The 18,013-nt window shown below is 49.1% G+C and overlaps 1 protein-coding gene across 9 annotated transcripts in view; it reads right to left on the reverse strand.

Moving 5' to 3' along the window:
- TCF20 (transcription factor 20) overlaps positions 1-18,013 on the reverse strand; it is a 169,334-nt gene that overhangs the window by 37,350 nt on the left and 113,971 nt on the right. For 8 of the 9 annotated variants that reach the window (XR_011566884.1, XR_011566883.1, XM_070790523.1 and 5 more), the window contains exon 2: positions 6,929-12,640. Coding sequence is in view for 7 of the 9 variants with exons in the window: in XM_070790523.1 (XP_070646624.1) it covers positions 6,929-12,604 (5,676 nt within the window). In the remaining 2 variants the exon portion in view is untranslated. Of the gene's footprint in view, positions 1-1,839; positions 2,033-6,928; positions 12,641-18,013 lie in introns of those variants that run through there. The other variant, XM_070790526.1, reaches the window with a different exon arrangement.

The following is an 18,013-nucleotide window of genomic DNA, read 5'->3' on the forward strand; positions in this document are numbered from 1 at the left end:
TATTTGATCCTGTGAGCTCTTTAACATTAACAATATACCTAGTTTAACCTCTCAGGGATGAATTATTCGGCCTAATATACAGTGACCTGTCAGTATTCTTATTTACGGTCCTTTAGCATTTTCAAAGAATAGTCTGAGCCTTATAAGTTTTATTTAAAAATCAGGGGTAAAACTTCTCTCATCGTCCCTCCACCCCTAAAAGAAATAAAGAAACAGACCGTAGGAAAACTCTTCCAATGTGTAAGGTAATATAAGCAATAAGATTAAAAACTTCCAAGTTTCACAGGAGAGTCCCTAGAATTCAGAAAAGCCAAATTCTGAAAGAAAATTAACCCTTTCTCTGGAGGTTTGGTCTCAAGGCCATCATGTAGGAATAGAAAAAAAGATACCTATCACACGGATAAAATGTTAAGAAGAATAGGAAATAAGATAATTACACAACCTTCCGCTGCGTGATAACACGGCAACAGAGAGATGAACAAACCTTGGTGCCTTAATGTTACCACGGACAGGCTGTGCCAGCTGTGGTGACTGGGGGCTGGGGGTGGTGGTGTGTGAGGAAGACAGAAGAGGAGGAGGAGGACAGAGAGTAATGCAGGGACGAGGGGGATGGAGAGGAGCGTGCGGGGCAGGGCAGGGGCAACGGCAGGCACAGTCATAGGGGAGGCGGGAGGCTGGAGCCAAGGGCAGAGGCCAGGAGTCAAAGGACGGCTCAGGAGGACCCGCGCTGGCGGCCGTGCCCTCGCGAGGCTGCTAGCTTACAGAGCACACAGACGGGATTCAGGGAGAATGTCTTTATTTTAGGGATAACAGGAGAAACTAACCAACCCGTTTTTGACATTTTAACATGCAGTCAGTCACATGTTCAACGTAATCAATGCATTAGTACTTTTACACTTGTCAAATTATGTTTTTTGTCACAGTTTAAAGTAAATTAAGGGGGATGTTAGCCTGTTAGATGTAAGAGGGCAATTGTTACTGCCCCTTATTTAGTTACAGACACTCAGAAATGTAAAGAGAGCGAAAGCCCTTTGTACAGGAATGTTCTAGCTTTCAGCTATTTTCAGGTTAGTGTAACTGAGGCTTACAGGGAGAGGAACAAGTGTGTTTTGAAGACTTTGTATTATTTTGCGAAAATATCACACTTGTCAAAACACCTGATAAATACCTGGGCCAAAATGGGTCTTTAGTCAAACACACGTGGCCTCATCTCACATGGCGGGACTGAGGACACGCCGAGCAGACCGGAGCTGAAGGCGCCACTGAACCTGAGGGGAAACTGGGCCCAAAGTGACCCGACAGACTGAAACAGCGTCCATCAGACTAAAAAAAGGAAGTCAAGTCAGTGTCGCTTTAATTTGTTCTCAAGCACATTATGGAGCATAAAAGCTAGACAAATAAAACTGAAAAGGATCTCGCAGTCATAGTGGAACATCAGTTCCAAGAGCCAAGAAGCATAACTTTTTAAAACAGTTTAAAAACCAACGCATCACTCGGGGCAGCACTTCCCAGGCGTGTGTCACTAAAGCCCAGCCAGCCTGTGTTCTGATGTGACGGACTGGTCTTCTCTCTTCCAACCTAACACTTCCCAGGTGTGTGTCACTAAAGCCCAGCCAGCCTGCATTCTGACGTGATGGACTGTGTCTTCTCTCTTCCTACCTCACTGGGAGGCTCGTGAGAATAACACAGATGTGCAGTGTATTGAAAACCTAAATTCCATATACCAAGCTAGCATTCTGTTCTACAAGAGGGATGGAAAATATAGAATGGGGTCAAGGGAAGAGAAATGTAATATTCTTAAAGGGCACTGGTAGAGTGAGTGAGTACAATACAAGAAGATAAAGCGGCAGTATGAGATTTATTTAAGAGACTGGTCAAGAAAGCAACATAACCTTCAACATGTCAATTACATCTCAATTTTAAAAAACAAAAGTAGGCCAACTGTTATGAAACCTGTTACTAAAGGAGACAGCGGAACCTGCAGTCCTGATGGCGCCACCGTGGAACCTCAAGGTCCAAGTTGGGGTCTCTACTGTAAAGAGAAGTGTAGGGTCAAAAAAACCTGTTTTTGTGCCTTTTACCTTTAAGTGAAACATCCCAACTGAGACAATTAAGGCTGCAATTAATATTTTAAAAATAAAAGCTACTTTCAATGTTCTCTACCTAATGTGCTACGTGTCATTTAAACCATATGAGGGATGGGTTAAAGAAAGAGACTGCTTTCTTACATGCAGTGTATTTGTTTCAATTATAATGTTCCAGATTTTATTTTGGGATCAAAGCTGACAAGTAGAAGACTAAACTGTTCCTTTCCGAAGACAGGATTCCTGACTAGGAGTTCCTCACTCCTGAAGATGGAGGGGCTGTGATTTAGGGTGTAATTAGTACTTTCTTAAGTAGGAAAGGGTACTCTCGACCTTCTATGAATTAGGCTTGAATTGAGACAGAGGATCTAGTGATCTGCTGAGAAGGATTTAGCCTGCTGATTTAGGATTCAGGCCATCACTGGACAGGAACACACACCAAAAACTAACAACAAACCAGCCCACCAAATACTGTAAGCTTCAGAGGAAAGCTGGCCATCAACTGGGCAAGATGATGATTAAGAGGTCACGAAAAGCAAAGGAGAAAACGAAAGATATAAGCATTTGAATGCAGAGTTCCAAAGAATAGCAAGAAGAAATAAGAAAGCCTTCTTCAGCGATCAATGCAAAGAAATAGAGGAAAACAATAGAATGGGAAAGACAAGAGATCTCTTCAAGAAAATTAGAGATACCAAGGGAACATTTCATGCAAAGATGGGCTCAATAAAGGATAGAAATGGTATGAACCTAACAGAAGCAGAAGATATTAAGAAGAGATGGCAAGAATACACAGAAGAACTGTACAAAAAAGATCTTCATGACCAAGAAAATCACGATTCACACAGTCAAAGGCTTTGGCATAGTCAATAAAGCAGAAATAGATGTTTTTCTGGAACTCTCTTGCTTTTTCCATGATCCAGTGGATGTTGGCAATTTGATCTCTGGTTCCTCTGCCTTTTCTAAAACCAGCTTGAACATCAGGAAGTTCACGGTTCACATATTGCTGAAGCCTGGCTTGGAGAATTTTGAGCATTAAGAGACAGGAATACCAGACCACCTGACCTGCCTCTTGAGAAATTTGTATGTAGGTCAGGAAGCAACAGTTAGAACTGGACATGGAACAACAGACTGGTTCCAAATAGGAAAAGGAGTACGTCAAGGCTGTATATTGTCACCCTGCTTATTTAACTTCTATGCAGAGTACATCATGAGAAACGCTGGACTGGAAGAAACACAAGCTGGAATCAAGACTGCCGGGAGAAATATCAATAACCTCAGATATGCAGATGACACCACCCTTATGGCAGAAAGTGGAGGAACTAAAAAGCCTCTTGATGAAAGTGAAAGAGGAGAGTGAAAAAGTTGGCTTAAAGCTCAACATTCAGAAAACGAAGATCATGGCATCTGGTCCCATCACTTCATGGGAAATAGATGGGGAAACAGTGGAAACAGCATCAGACTTTATTTTTTGTGGGCTCCAAAATCACTGCAGATGGTGACTGCAGCCATGAAATTAAAAGATGCTTACTCCTTGGAAGGAAAGTTAGGACCAACCTAGATAGCATATTCAAAAGCAGAGACATTACTCTGCCAACAAAGGTCTGGCTAGTCAAGGCTATGGTTTTTCCTGTGGTCACGTATGGATGTGAGTGTTGGACTGTGAAGAAGGCTGAGTGCCGAAGAATTGATGCTTTTGAACTGTGGTGTTGGAGAAGACTCTTGAGAGTCCCTTGGACTGCAAGGAGATCCAACCAGTCCATTCTGAAGGAGATCAGCCCTGGGATTTCTTTGGAAGGAATGATGCTAAAGCTGAAACTCCAGTACTTTGGCCACCTCATGCGAAGAGTGGACTCATTGGAAAAGACTCTGATGCTGGGAAGGATTAGGGGCAGGAGGAGAAGGGGACAACAGAGGATGAGATGGCTGGATGGCATCACTGACTCAATGGACGTGAGTCTGGGTGAACTCCGGGAGTTGGTGATGACAGGGAGGCCTGGCGTGCTGCGATTCATGGGGTTGCAAAGAGTTGGACATGACTGAGCAACTGAACTGAACTGAACTGAGCTCTCAGAACCAACTAAAGAATTTTGTACTGACTTGGCCAAAAAATTTGTTACAAGAAAACCCATAAGAACTTTCTGGCAACCCAATACTTTAGGGTCTTAAACGTTATGTCCCTTCAGGACTGTCACAAATGCCACTGTGGGGGAGTTCCCTGGTGTCCCAGTGGTTAGGATTCTGGGCTTTCACTGCCAGGACCCACATTCAACCCCTGGTCAGGGAACTGAGATCCTGTAAGCCAAGCAGTGTGATCAGAAAAAAAAAAAAAAGCTGCGTGTCTAAGAAGCAAATCTACTTCAAACTTGGGGTTTAGGAATGACACTGATGGTGGAGAGGGGAAAGGGGAGGAAAAATTCCTGCAAGGAAGTAAGGGGATAGGGAAAAGGTCTAAGAGGGGAAGGCAAGATCCTTGTGAGGCAGAATTAGAATGTTCTCATCTAAAATATATGTAAATTTCACACTGATTACATCCTTGACTATAGTTTACGAGTACTTCCTTTTTCTCAGACACTGTTATAAATTCTGGGGATAATGCAGTGATTAAACAGAGCTTTGTGGGGAAGATGTAGTGGGGAGGGAGAGGACAGTATAAAGTGTCCAAGAATACTATGATCTTGGCTGATAAAACACTTACTAAGTATGACTGGAAGTCATCAGTACCTGTGTCAAGTATGTTTTAAATATAAATCAACACAAAAATCTCTCATCTGACTATACATCACAGACTAAACAAACATGTACACATCTGTTTCCTTTCCACACACACAAAAAAAGGAATAAACTTATCAATGGAATAGACAAATTAATGAGGACATGAAGAAAGGGCAGGGAAACAACGCACAGGAGATGTCCAAATTCTAAAAACCAGAACCAGAACAGACAGAACAAGCGCTTCAGCTGACGGAAAGCAAACAGAAAACGCGTGCAGGAGGGGAGCCGCTGAAAGCCAGTTGCCTCGCGGCCTGAGCCTGGGAACTGCAACGCTCAGAAAGTGGGGGTGGGAGACAGGGCTGGAAACCAGAGCATTCACTCCAAGTTTTTATGAGGAGCTAGGTCCCTGGCACCCGACTCCAGGACTCTTGCCTGGAAAATCCCATGGACGGCAGAGCCTGGTCGGCTGCAGTCCATGGGGTCGCTAAGAGTTGGACACGACAGAGCGACTTCCCTTTCACTTTTCACTTTCATGCATTGGAGGAGGAAATGGCAACCCACTCCAGTGTTCTTGCCTGGAGAATCCCAGACGGGGAAGCCTGGTGGGCTGCCATCTATGGGGTCGCCCAGAGTTGGACACGACTGAAGTAACTTAGCAGCAGCAGCAGCAGGTCCCTTACTTACCCCAATTTAACCAGGTAACTGTCCCCTCAGAGAAACAGTCAGAGAAGAAAAAAGTTGTTGAAAATATCAGAAATGACGATAAATAAAGGTTGATCAGATGAAGAAAGCATGGAGAAATCAGAACAAAAGGAGCTAGAACACAGAACGAGAAAGAAAAGATGAAGCCAGAAGGTTAAGCCAGGAGGTACATTCCTAATTAATAAGAATTTCAGCAGAAGGAGAGAATAGAGAAAACATAAATTATCAAAGAAATAACACCTGACAATCTTCCTGATCTAACAGCTATGAGTTACAGATGGCAAGATCTCATAGCAGCCACCCAGTACATGAAAAGGCCAACAAAGGCCTATCGTTTGAGATTTCAGAACTCTAGGGAAATGAGAAGATCCTCAGACTTTCAGAGGAGAAAGACTCAATGCAAAATTAAGGCCTGAAAATGAGAGCAGTTCCAGTCAACTGTAACACCTCCTCTAGGAACTAGAGAACAGGTCAGGAACCATGACTCTAAGACAGTGAGAGACAACTAGATTCTATACCCAAGCAACGTTCTGTTAAACAAGAAGATGGAAAAAAGACATCTGGATTCACGCAATCTCAACATACTGCCTCCCAGGCATCCTTTTTCTCATGAAAATGCTAAAGCATGATGCACACCATTAAATGTGGCCCAGATCAAGTAAGGTGAAGACATGGGTAAGAAAACAGCATTCAACAGAGGAAAGAAGTAGATGATGACGACGATAAAGAATGCCCCAGAAAAACAGACCTGAAGAACAAAAACCCCCTTGGAAAGTCTGCATCCGAAACGTGTGGTCCAAGAAAATAAAAAGCAAATAAAAACACAAATGAGTAATTCTAGGGAAGTAAAAAGTTTTAAAAGAAAGAAGTTATAACCACAGTATTAATTTCATCGATATTACAGAGACAGATGTTGAAAAATGAAAGAAAAGATCCACAGATAACTCAAACAGCAGTAAAAGCTTATTTTGCTCAGAAACAGAGGAATCTGGCAGAGGTCAGGTTTGAGAAGGGGCGTGAAACACTGACGTTTGTTTTAATGAGCCGGAGGAGACTAATATGACCCTGCATAACCTGTGAACACAAATTACTGATGAAAATAAAAGCTAAACAAATGTCTAAATTACTTCATTTTCTGTCCATCATTTAGGCCTAGGGGCTTTATTATTATTGATGTACTTACTGTATAAGTTACAGGTATACAACACAGTGACTCAGTTTTTAAAGGTTACACTCCATTCAGAGTTATTACAAAGCACTAGCTGTATTCCCTGTGCTGTCCATTAGTCTTGGGGCTTTACTGTGGAGGAATTACCGTGCAACGTGCAATTTGTAAGAATAAGAAGTACGGCTGAAACAAATGAAGGTGGAAGAAAAAGAACCCAAAGGAAGTAACCGAGAGCCGCGGCGGGGGGATTTCTCGTACTCACCATCTCTCTGGCTATTTCCAGCGCTTCCTGCAGGCCATAGAGCCGGCCACAGACCAGGTAGATTCCATTGGCCCAGAGAATACAACCCTCGTGGACCCAAAATTCATTGCTGTCGAGAGGTAGTTCAGGGATTTGTAACTCCAACTCGGGGCCACCTTCTGAAGTGGTGGGCACGGAGGGCTTTGAGTCCAAAACAGTCTTTTCGCTGCTGCCCTCGGTGGTGGCTTTTTTACAAGGGAGCCCCCTGGACAGGGACCGGGGGCCTCCGGCACAGTCTTCCGAGCGGTGTCGCCGCTTAAACCTGGGGTGCGCGGCCAGGCTCCTCTGCTCCTTCTGCTGCTGCTGCTCTTCCTCCTCCTCAGTGTCCGTCTTGGAGCCGTTCGAAGCGCTTTTGTGCCGGACCTTCACCTTGCTCTGCGTTTCCGCGGCCCTCTTGGGAGGTGGATTCTTGGGGAGAGTGGCTGCATAATCTTGGGGGTAAAAGGGTCCAAAGAGGTCGCCCATGTTCCGGTAACTGGCCCACTTGCCGCACAGACAGCAAACCAGGTGCCCCATCACAGAAGACTCTGTCACCACGGGGCCCTGCAGCACGAAGGACGAGGCTGGGAGAACCTTGCTCTCGGTGCTGCTGGGCGGAGGCGTCAGGGACCGCTGGCCCTTCCGCCCCCTCACCAATTTGGTCTGCTCCTCCTCCTCGGCGTTGATGATTGTACACACGGCTCCAAGTTCACACTTATTTACTACGTGGATATAAGGGAAAAAAGACTTGTTCTTGGCATCGGTTTTATCCAGGGGCTGGGTGGCGTACTTCAGCTTGATCTCCGGTTCTTGGGGTTCTACGATGGGAACGGCCTGTTTGGTTTTCCGCTTCCTGGGCTGCGCCCCAGGCTTCCTTCGCTCCCTCCGCTGCCTCTGCTTTTTTGGCTTTGGCTCTCCATCAGCAGAACCCTCTGGTATCTGAGGGGGTTGAGGGGGTGGCGGCGGGGGCTGCTGTTGTTTCTTCTGCTTATTTACACTACCAATGGGTCTCCCTTTCTTCTTTCCTGAGGGGAAGTAACCCTTCGGGGGGAAGCCCTCCTGTTTGGGGGAAATCGTCACGGCATCGCTCTCTTTCTCTTCAGCCTTGGGGTTTGCCTCGGGAGCCAACGTGCCCACTGGAGGTACATTCTTTGAGTCAGGAAAGATTAAAGGTGCTGTCCCGCCCAGGGACCCGTCTGGTCTCCCTTGGTTACTCCCAGGCTTCTGTGAGGTTGTGGATGCCATGGCACCAGGGGGCTCCTTCCCAGCGGCGACCGTGTCAGGGTGCGTCTCCGTCTTCACCTTGTCGTCCCCACCACCGCGCCACTCCTCCGAAGACCGGGCCAGAGGCTTTTCTCCGCTCAGCTCCTGGCCTGCGGGACAGGCCAGCTCAGCTATCACCTCGCCTTTTCTCTTCTCCAGCTCAGTGTCTGGAACGGCACCGCTCCCACCTTCCGGAGGGCCGCTTTTCAAAGACAGGATGTCGTCAAGAGTAACTGTGTCTCCCCCAGCCTCTGCGCTGTTCGAGGACGCGCTCCTCCTAATGTTTGGGGATGTGATCTTCTGGACGATAGCTTCCAGTTTCAACCCCCGGCCTTTCCTTGGGGGCAGGATTTTGGTCTTAGCAGGACTTGTAAGGGTGACCGCAGGGCAGTTCCTACTATCTGGACTTGGAAGGTCCTTGGAGGACTCCCTCTTAGGGATGGACTTGATCTCCTGACTGTGAGAAAGATGGGCATAGGAATTGTACGCTTTGTCAGTGCCTTCTTTTGACGGGTGAAGGAGGCGCCCTTTATCTTCAGTGTTACTGTTCTTCACATCCTGTGACTGTCTCTTACTGGGAATGGGAGAGATAAAAGAACGGACACGCCTCCTCATGATTAAGGGGTTTTGAGAAGAATGATCCTCTTGACCTGGAAGTCTCAGCATAACATTACTCGGTTTGGATGACTGCGTAGACTCTGCGAGCCCGTGTCCGTCGGTCTCATGGGGTGGTCCGTACCTTTTCTGATTGGACATTCCTGGGGGGCCGCTGCTTTTGGCTGGAGAAGTCTGCCGAGAGAGATCCCAACAAGATTCTTGCTGTAACTTCTGGGAGCCGTGCTTCAGTTCAATGCCTTTGTTAGAAAGACCATCACTAGACATGAGGCAGCGCCCACCGTCCTGACCGCTGGGGTCATGGTACGTCCCCATCGGTGGGCCATACATCATGCCATCTTTGTCATTCTTCAGGGGGCTCCGGACTCGGTCGAGAAACTGCTGCTGACGTGGACTCTTGCGGGGTCCCTCCTGCCTGTGCTGAGCCGCAGCGATCACTCCCTGAGCAGAACTGCCACCCCAGTCCTTATATTCCTCTTGCTGCTGTTGGTACATCTGTCTCTTGTAATGGAGCTGGGAATTCAAACCTGCACTGGGGTCCCCATAAGCATGAGCACGCGTGTTTGTGTGATAAGCAGAGGCCAGGCTTTCTGAATTGGGAGAAAAGGGAGCGTGCAAAGAACTCCTGTTGGCCCTCTCGGAGAAGGTCATGTGTGGGCTCATGTGATGAGGGTCGCCCCCTGGGCCTCTGCTCCTCCCAGGGGACATCTTCAACTTTTCTGAAAAGTCATGATACTGAGAAGGGGACCGACCCCTCATGCCCTCCCGACTGCCAACTCTGCCGGGGACTCGCCGCATTGGTGTGGGTCTGCTGTCCTGCGGGCCGTAGTCTGAGATGGAATCATGGGTCGCCGCTCCGGGGCTGGCATTGCCTCGGTAAGACTCGTGCTTGATGCTAGCAGGGTGGCAGTGGTCTCCCGATTTCTTGTTGTTGAAACTAGCTTGGGACTTGGACTGTTCAAAGTCTTCCTCTTTTATCTGCCCACTCTGGGATTTCAGCTTTGTTTCCATGGACACCAGCCCACCTGGAAGAATGACTGACTGACTTAAACTGGGATTGAGACGCTCATTCCTCCCAAGTCTGGTGTCGGCGCCCATGTGTCCTAGCGAGTGAGCCCCCGGGTCTCTGACAATCTGTCTTAGTGGAGAAATGTCACAGATGACTGATCTTCTCTCAGAGAGGGAACCCCCGGGCTCATGGGCTGACGATGGAGGCTCTATTTCAAACTTTCTGGGAATTGGGTAGTCGGCCAAATTGATCTGTTTCATCTCAGGAGCTGTGCCACTTGACTTTCTTTCCCAGGGGCCCCAGTGGGGGTTTTCTAACAGGGACCCAATGCTTTTGTTCAGAAGGCCCCTGCTAGCTAACTCATTGGTCTGACTCACTAAGACATTAGGCCTTGTGGCTCCTTCGAGGCTGCCAGCCATGGCCTGGTGCTCCTGAGAACTCCGGGAGTACCTCCTGTCGGGGTGGTGGTGGTAACCCTGAAGCACCTCCTGCAGGAGGCTGGGGAACTTCTCATTTCTACCCTTTCGCTCCCCGTGGCTGGTGAAGTCCCCTTTATCTTGTCCTGTAGGATACTGAGCAAAGCTGCTAATGTTTCTCGGCACAGCTGACCCAAAACTGTCTTTGTAACTATAGCGCAGGCTTCCAGGAGATTTGCTGGGCTCAGTCCTGCCTGTGAAACCAGAGCCCCCTGCAGGGTGCCCAGTCTGGCCATTCCCTTCCCCATTGTGGTTGGAGTTACTGTCTCCACTCTTGTTTCCTTTACTGCCTCCTCCCGGAGGCTCTGGCTGTGGAAGTGATGCGTGGCTGGCTTCCTTTGCCCCCCCGGTGCTGGGTGGCCTCTGTGTGGCTGCAGGATCCTCTTCCTGGGAGCCTTTGTCCTGCCCACCAGGCTTTTCCACCCGGCCTGCCATAGCTTCCCGGGAGACAATCACCCCGACTGTCTTCTCGTTGACTTTTGGGTTGCCCTCAGATGACAGTGGTGTGTCCTTGGCACCCGGCGAGGCGGTCTCTTCTCGGACTGCAGGACTGGTGCTGAGTCGGGGGGCTTCGTTCTGAGCACCCTGTGCTGGTGAGGAGCCTGCCTTTTCCGAGGCCCCGCCCTTGTAGGTGGTGTCCGAGCTTGTGCTCTGGCCACTCAGCTGCCTCACCCTCTCGCCTTGATCCTCAGAACTGCTGGAGCAGCCTCCATCCAGCGACTCTGCCATCGGGGACTTCAGTTGTTCTTCAGCCTGTGAAGAGCCTTCCGAGTTTGGGCAGCTGTCTGTTTTCTTGGATGACGAGGAAGGCCTCTTGGAGGTCTTCTTCTGAGGGGTCAGGGCGTCGGAAAGTAGCATGTGCTGAACCGTATTAGGAAGGTTGGCCACCTGCGTACTCAGGGCACTCAAACTACTCAAGCCGGGATCGGTCAGCCGCTTTTCAGGCACCCCTTCCAGCCCGAACCCTTTGAAGCCCGCAGTGTGAGAGTTGGGACTGGGCATCATCGACGGGGTTGGGCTGAGCTGAGGCATTAACTGCAGGATTCTGTTTCTGGAGCCCATTGGCACATTGCCTTGCCCACACTGGAGGTTCTCCCCGCTCTGTGTGAGAGGAGACGGGGTAGAGCTACAGCTTGGAGACTGAACCACGGAGGCAGCTGGGGAAGGGTTAGAGATGGGGCTGAAGTTCTGGTGAAACTGCATGGGGGACCTCACGGGAACCTCGGGCTGGCTGTACTGCCCGACCTGGCTTTGCAGGGGCAGCTTGGTGGCAGCGTTGGAATACTGCATCACGTGCTGAGGGGGGTGCTGCTGCTGCTGCTGCTGCTGCTGTTGTTGCTGCTGCTGCTGCTGCTGCCCCTGCTGGGTCCCTGGTGGAATCTTGGCCTGTTCGAAATTCTTCATAGATTGAGGCTGATAGCTGTAATTGGATTGTGTTCCATAAGCCTGTGCGTTGGAGCCCACGTTATGCCCTTCGTACTGTGATCCGGCGTTCACACTGTAACTGCCGTCATAGCTCTGCCCAGACTGGCTGAAACGCTGCGGTGATGGGAAGGAGGAGGAGGCGGCGGTGGCAGAAGACTGGTAGTGCTGGCCGAACTGCCCCACTCTCAGCTGGTAGCCGGCGGCCGAGGCCGGCAGAGTTGAGGGCCGCTGCATGGGCTGCAGGTGCGAGGCGCCAGACGCCGGCTGGCTGGCGGCCTGCGGCAGGGGCTGATGGGACTGGTAGAGCTGCTGCCGCAGCTGCTGCACTTGCTGCTGCTGCTGCTGCTGCTGGCTGGAAGGCTGCTGCTGGTACTGAGCGCTCCCCGGAGAGAACGGCCCCGTGTAATCCTGCGAGTAATGAGACACACCGCCAAGGGCAGAGTGCTGTGCTTGAAACTGGCCCACGTGACCCTCACTGCCATACTGATTGCCAAAGCTGCTCCCCTGGGGGGGTCCGTAGCTCTGCACCGGCCCGGAAGGCCTTCGCGGAGGAGGCTGCGGGGTTCCTGTGGCCACGGGGTCCTTGTTGCCTGCCATGTAGTAAAAGTCTCCAGCCTCCTTCCTGAAGCCCTGGTAGCCCTGATGGCCGGAGGTCTCGCTGGCCATCGCGGCCGCCGCCGCCGCCGCTGCTCGTCGTCCACCACCGCCGCCGCCGCCGCTGCCGCTGCTGCCACCACCAGCACCCCCAAAATTCTGGAACATCTGGGCCTGGCGAGGGCTGAACTCCTCTATCCGGGATGAGCCGTGCACCTCCTGGGGGTAGCTCTGCTGGTTCCCGTGGTAACTGCTTTGCTCCCGGAAGGACTGCATACTGCTCAGCAGCGCAGCAGCAGGCCAGCAGCCCTCCTAGAACCAGAAGGAGAAAAGAGAAGCATTAGACACACATCTCCCCAGGACAAACAAAGCCAAGTTTAGAGACGGAGAGGACACGGAAATTCAGATGCCCAGGTGAAGTTAATTATATCTCCTTTATTTCTTATCTGGGCTTCCCTTATGGCCTGAGACTGAACCACGGAGGCAGCTGGGGAAGGGTTAGAGATGCAACTGGTAAAGAATCTGCCTGCAATGTGGGAGACCTGGGTTCGATCCCTGGGTTGGGAAGATCCCCTGGAGAAGGGAAAGGCTACCCACTCCAGTATTCTGGCCTGGAGAATTCCATGGACCGTATAGTTCATGGGGTTGCAAAGAGTCTGACACGACTGAGCGACTTTCACTTTCCTATTTCTTATCCTATCCGTTTCTAAAGACGCAAATACACAGAGAAATGGCCATAAGTGCCAGGCCAAAGTCTGTGGTAGTAGGAAAAGAAAACACTCTGGGTAAACACAAACTACAGTACACTTCACTACAGTAAAGACTTCACTCTTAAACAAAGGAGCCCCATTCAACTGGGTTAAAATATGGGGCTATATTATTATTGTCAATAAAATATCCAGCTATTTTAGAATATGTCTTCCAGTTATGGTGGGGGAGAGGTGAGAAAAAAACACATTCATTTAGTTTGTTCCATATATTATTAGACTGATCACTGAACATCACGTGAGAGCCTCACATAATGACGAGGCAGTCACTCCCCTGGCCTATTCCCTCCCCAACTTAAAACAGAAGTCAGCTTCGTACATCCTAATGCATGATCTTGAAGGTTTACTATAACTACCAACAACCTGTGATGCTGGGTGACCCCAGGACACTCAACTCTTATCACCGCATGGGTGCCTTACTGCTTCAGCCAGACATAAAATCTTAGGGGGTTAACCTCTTCTTGACACTTAAATATGTCCAAGACCCGCCCCCCCACCCCACCCCGTGCCCCCATCCTCAATTCCCATGCAAATGGACTAAGCAGCATCAGCCAAAGTTTCAGTGATGATTCTTCTAGATTTTTCCGGAGGTGTGCAAGAAGTTTTAGCATCTCTGACCTCCATGTGGTTTCTGACTCGCTAATATAGTGTTCACAAAGTTACTACGGCCATTCCTATGAAGGAGGGGATTCAAATAAGTCACACAGGAGGGCAGCAAAAAGATACAGAGGAAAATTAGACTCCACCGAGCTTAGGACCTAGACTCTTCCCAAAGTCATCTGACTCGGTCAACACTGCCTTGCCTTAGTCAATGTAATTTTCATGTAATGTAATAGTCCTCTTACACAATTAATCAAGAGCTCATTTTATTTTGCTTTTCACCTGGGCCTGTCTCCTTCTCAGAGTCAGAGATGAAGAAGACAAGGCCAAACTGCTCCAAAGGATTTTAAAATCAATTATTCAAAACAGAAATTACAAAACACACATGGGTAGGTTAAGACAAAGTTTTCCTACCTTTTAAATTCCCTCTCAGGGGAGCTGAAAAAGGAGTTGCCAGCAGGAAAGGCCGTGGTGCTTTTTAAAGGTTAAGTAGATTCCTCATGTCCAAGCCCTGCGGTAGCTCCCCATCGCATCCCAAGTGGAGCTGGCCTGGGAGGGCTGCCGCCACCTCATAACCTCTCTGACCTCCTCCTCTGCCACTCTCTGCTCTAGTTCTGTTGTCGTCTCCTTGCTTCTGGGACAGGCCACCAGCCTTTCCACATGGAAACTTACTAGCTCTTCCTCCAGGCACCGGCTGGCCCCTTTACGTCCTCCCCAGCCTCTGGACAAACGTTCCCTACTGGTTCGGCCTTCCCCTGGCCAGCCTATTAAAGAACAGCTCCCTCCACACGCTCACCTGGGCCTGCCTAATTCCCATGCTAGTTTCTTAGCATGTTCATTCCCAACAAGCACAGACACACAGCCCCCACCCCAACAGAACGCAAACTTCCAAGGGCAGAGACGTGGCGCCTTGCTGTGGTCCTCCTGTCATGAAAACAGTAAGGAGCACATGGCAGGCGTTCTGTAAGCCTTAGAGAACCAGGCTACAGCTTCCGTACAGTGGCGGCAGAGTGCCACTGATTATGAGAGGAGGGCAGAAAGGGAAGGTAGAATATGATGGATCTGAAAGCTAGATGACGCTTAAGACTCTGCCTATAAAATTCTCCAGTTCCAGGGGGAAAAAACCCAACTCAAGTCCACATGAGGGCTGTGAGGAGAATGCAGAAAGCAAACAGGGATCAGAGCTGAAGACGGTCAGGTAACTCCAAACTCTGAAAAGCTTGAGCCACTTCTTCCTGAAATATCTTAAGTCTAAACAGCTAGACAAGAGTCTACTACTTGGATATTAAGTTTGATGATATGATCACATGACCCAAAGTCACCCTTAAACGTTCAAGTACAAATAATCTCAGCATCTAAAGGAAACTGCTTCTCAACCTCCTAGACTGCTATTCTCTGTGCTGCAGGATCTGCTGGGCACCAGGTAACTCCTACTGGAGAGTCTGCTGCAGTGCCTGACACTGTACCAGCACTTTACAAGCACCAACTCATCGAATCCTCACAAAACCAGTATCCTCATCTTCCAGGAGAGGAAACTGAAGCCCAGAGTTCACAAGTCTGGCCGAGCAGTCTGCCCTTCAGGCCACGTTCTCAGCACCTCAAACCAGAGGACGGAAGACGTGGTCAGTGACAACTGTACTGGTCCAGTCACAGGTCGGCCTGGAAAGGGGGGCCTCCACCTTCTCTGTTTCCCTCTCATAGGAAATAAGCCACCTGGGTAGAAGTTAAGATAATCAGGACCGCTTCTGTCCACACAGGTTATCTTTCCTGTTTGTGGTGTTCTTCTACCCTGGCTCTCAGAGCCAAAGGCCTTCTCTACATAATAAAAGGCAGCTGAAAGGCTGTGGACAGAGGAGCTGGCCAGCTACAGTCCATGGGGTCACAAAAGAGACAACGTCTGTCTGAGTATGCATGGCTTAAACAGAACAAAGAGACTAAATCTGGCAGTTTAATGGAAAGCTTCCTTGAGAGATAATCTCTCCATAAATAAACACCTTACAGGTAGTTTAATTAATCATTCTGCAAATAAAATCAGGCTTCTGAAAACTGAATATATAAACAATGTTGCCACTTGCTCCAAATTTTTCCTAAATAAGCACTGCTAGGAAGCAAAGAACCCTTAGCATCAGCACTCCCCACCCCTGGCTGCCAGGCTCCTTGGAAAATCCCATCTTCAGAGAGGGAGACAGGTGTGGGTGCGGTTCCTTCAGAGGTCTGCTCTTGGCCTTACTTGGAGGTCTCCTGTCCTGTATAACGATGTCATCCTCCCTACTATTATAATTGTGGTTTTTGGACTAGATGAGGGTGAAAAAAATCACTCCCCAGTGTACTAGCAATTGAAAATGTAAACCCAGAATATTTTAGTTTCAGCACTGGCATACAAATAAGCTACTAATTGCCAGTGATAAATGCAGAGACGCAAGAGATACGGGTTCAACCCCTGGGTGGGGAAGATCCCCTGGAGAAGGAAATGGCAACCCACTCCAGTACTCTTGCCTGGAGAATCCCATGGACAGAGGAGCCTGGCGGGCTACAGTCCATGGCATTGCAAAGAGTTGGACACAACTGAAGTGACTTAGCAGGCAGTGGGCAGGCAGGCAAGCTGCTAACACATTGATCCAATACTGTCCCACCATTTAAAAGAAGCAAAGCTGTCAGTGTAATCAGTTTTACGGCATCGTGATTAACAGTGATAAACATCTGAATCTCCTCGTTTGAATGAGTATACATGTGGTAAAGAAAATGAGATACTTTAAAAGGAAACAAGCCACACAACTGAAAAGTTTACTAACGCTACCTCCCCCCCCAGTTCTCCCCTTTCCTGGTTTTCTCCCATTTTCCTAACCTCCTGAATGGTTTCAGGAGGGCTATGGAGGCGCACTGGTGAGGTCCCGAATTAAGCCTTTTTTGTTTCAGGGGCCATGACCCAGAGTCCACGTGAGACCTCAGGACAAGCACTGCTTCCCGCCTGTGCCCACACTCCCCACCCTGCGCCTGCGCCAGCGACCTTGCTATCTAGTAGAAAACCGACACTAATCTCTGTCTTCCTTCCTGTGTCCAACACTGTCCCATTCCCCAAACCATTCTCTTCTCCACAGTTTTCCAAACTCTCTTCAGATAGTTTCCTTGAGGGATCTTTTCAAGTACCTGCTTCCTCTTTTATTTCGGGTTAACCCTTGATTTTCTGCTCATATCATTCCTTGCCTTGAAAAAAATGTTTTAACCCCAAGATGTTAACAACACATAAGGCTCTTGTCTGGTGGATTATTCTGCTTTCTCTCCAACCTTACTCCTCACCCACCTCCATCCTACTCTCTGTTCTGGGAGGGTCACCCACAGGGACTCAGGAGGCTCGACCATCCCTCTGGCTTCTGGTCCAGTTGTCTGGGAAGAGGCAGGAAGGGGTGAGAGGAGGAATTTACCATCCTGGTGCCCCCACTACAGTGGCTGAGATGCCTCCTCTCCAGCCTCCAGAACAGCTTCCTCTTCCTGCCTTCCAGGTGCAGGGGTAGCAAGCCTACTGGTGCCAGCCCAGGAGACGCCGCTTTCTCCACTGGTGTCCCCAGTCCCTGCTCACCCTTGGTAAACAGTCCCAGTCTGCACTGTGGACAACTCAGCAGCACTGTGAACACCCTCTTTCTAAGCTCGCTGCAGATCAGAAGCTGGAAGCTACCTTTCCAGAACCCTTTTCCAGCATAATCCAGACTGGAGTTTACAAAGAGAAGCACAAGAAAGATTTAAAGGCAGAAGAAAACGCAAGGTTTTACACTCCCAGAGGTGGTTGCAGTAGACACGGATTCATGGCAGCTTCCCCATGAGCTCCTGAGAACCACTCACTGGGAGGCTTCAGTTTGAATGGCCAGGAGAGGCTTCCCTGACCATCCCAGTCGTGGTTCTCCCAACAGCCGGGCAGATCCTAGTTCCTCTATCACAACTCTTCATATCTGGAACAGAAGCTTCCGGATGCCTGAAGGAAACAAACGCTCCTGAAATGATTCCGTTTCTGTGTGCCATCTGTTTCCTACCAGGACTCCGACTAGTACTGCTCCTCTCTCAATCCTAGGATTTCAGAGTAACAGTTTTATTTGGGGAGTGAGAGACTTCTATTTCATGCAGTATACCACAAGGTCTAAAAGTTCTCCCATAACAAAACACCTAGAAACGTCAGACACAATGCACAGCCAAGCTGTAAGGAAGAAAGAAATGCCCAGGATTCTAAACTCGTTGGAACCCTGACCACGAGGGATGGGTTGGGTCAGGTCTACAGGCCTTATTAATTGCCATGAACATGGTAATGCTTTTAATGATCACACAGAGA

The sequence above is a fragment of the Bos indicus genome, chromosome 5 (genome assembly GCF_029378745.1).
Source record: "Bos indicus isolate NIAB-ARS_2022 breed Sahiwal x Tharparkar chromosome 5, NIAB-ARS_B.indTharparkar_mat_pri_1.0, whole genome shotgun sequence".
Taxonomy (NCBI): Eukaryota; Metazoa; Chordata; class Mammalia; order Artiodactyla; family Bovidae; genus Bos; species Bos indicus.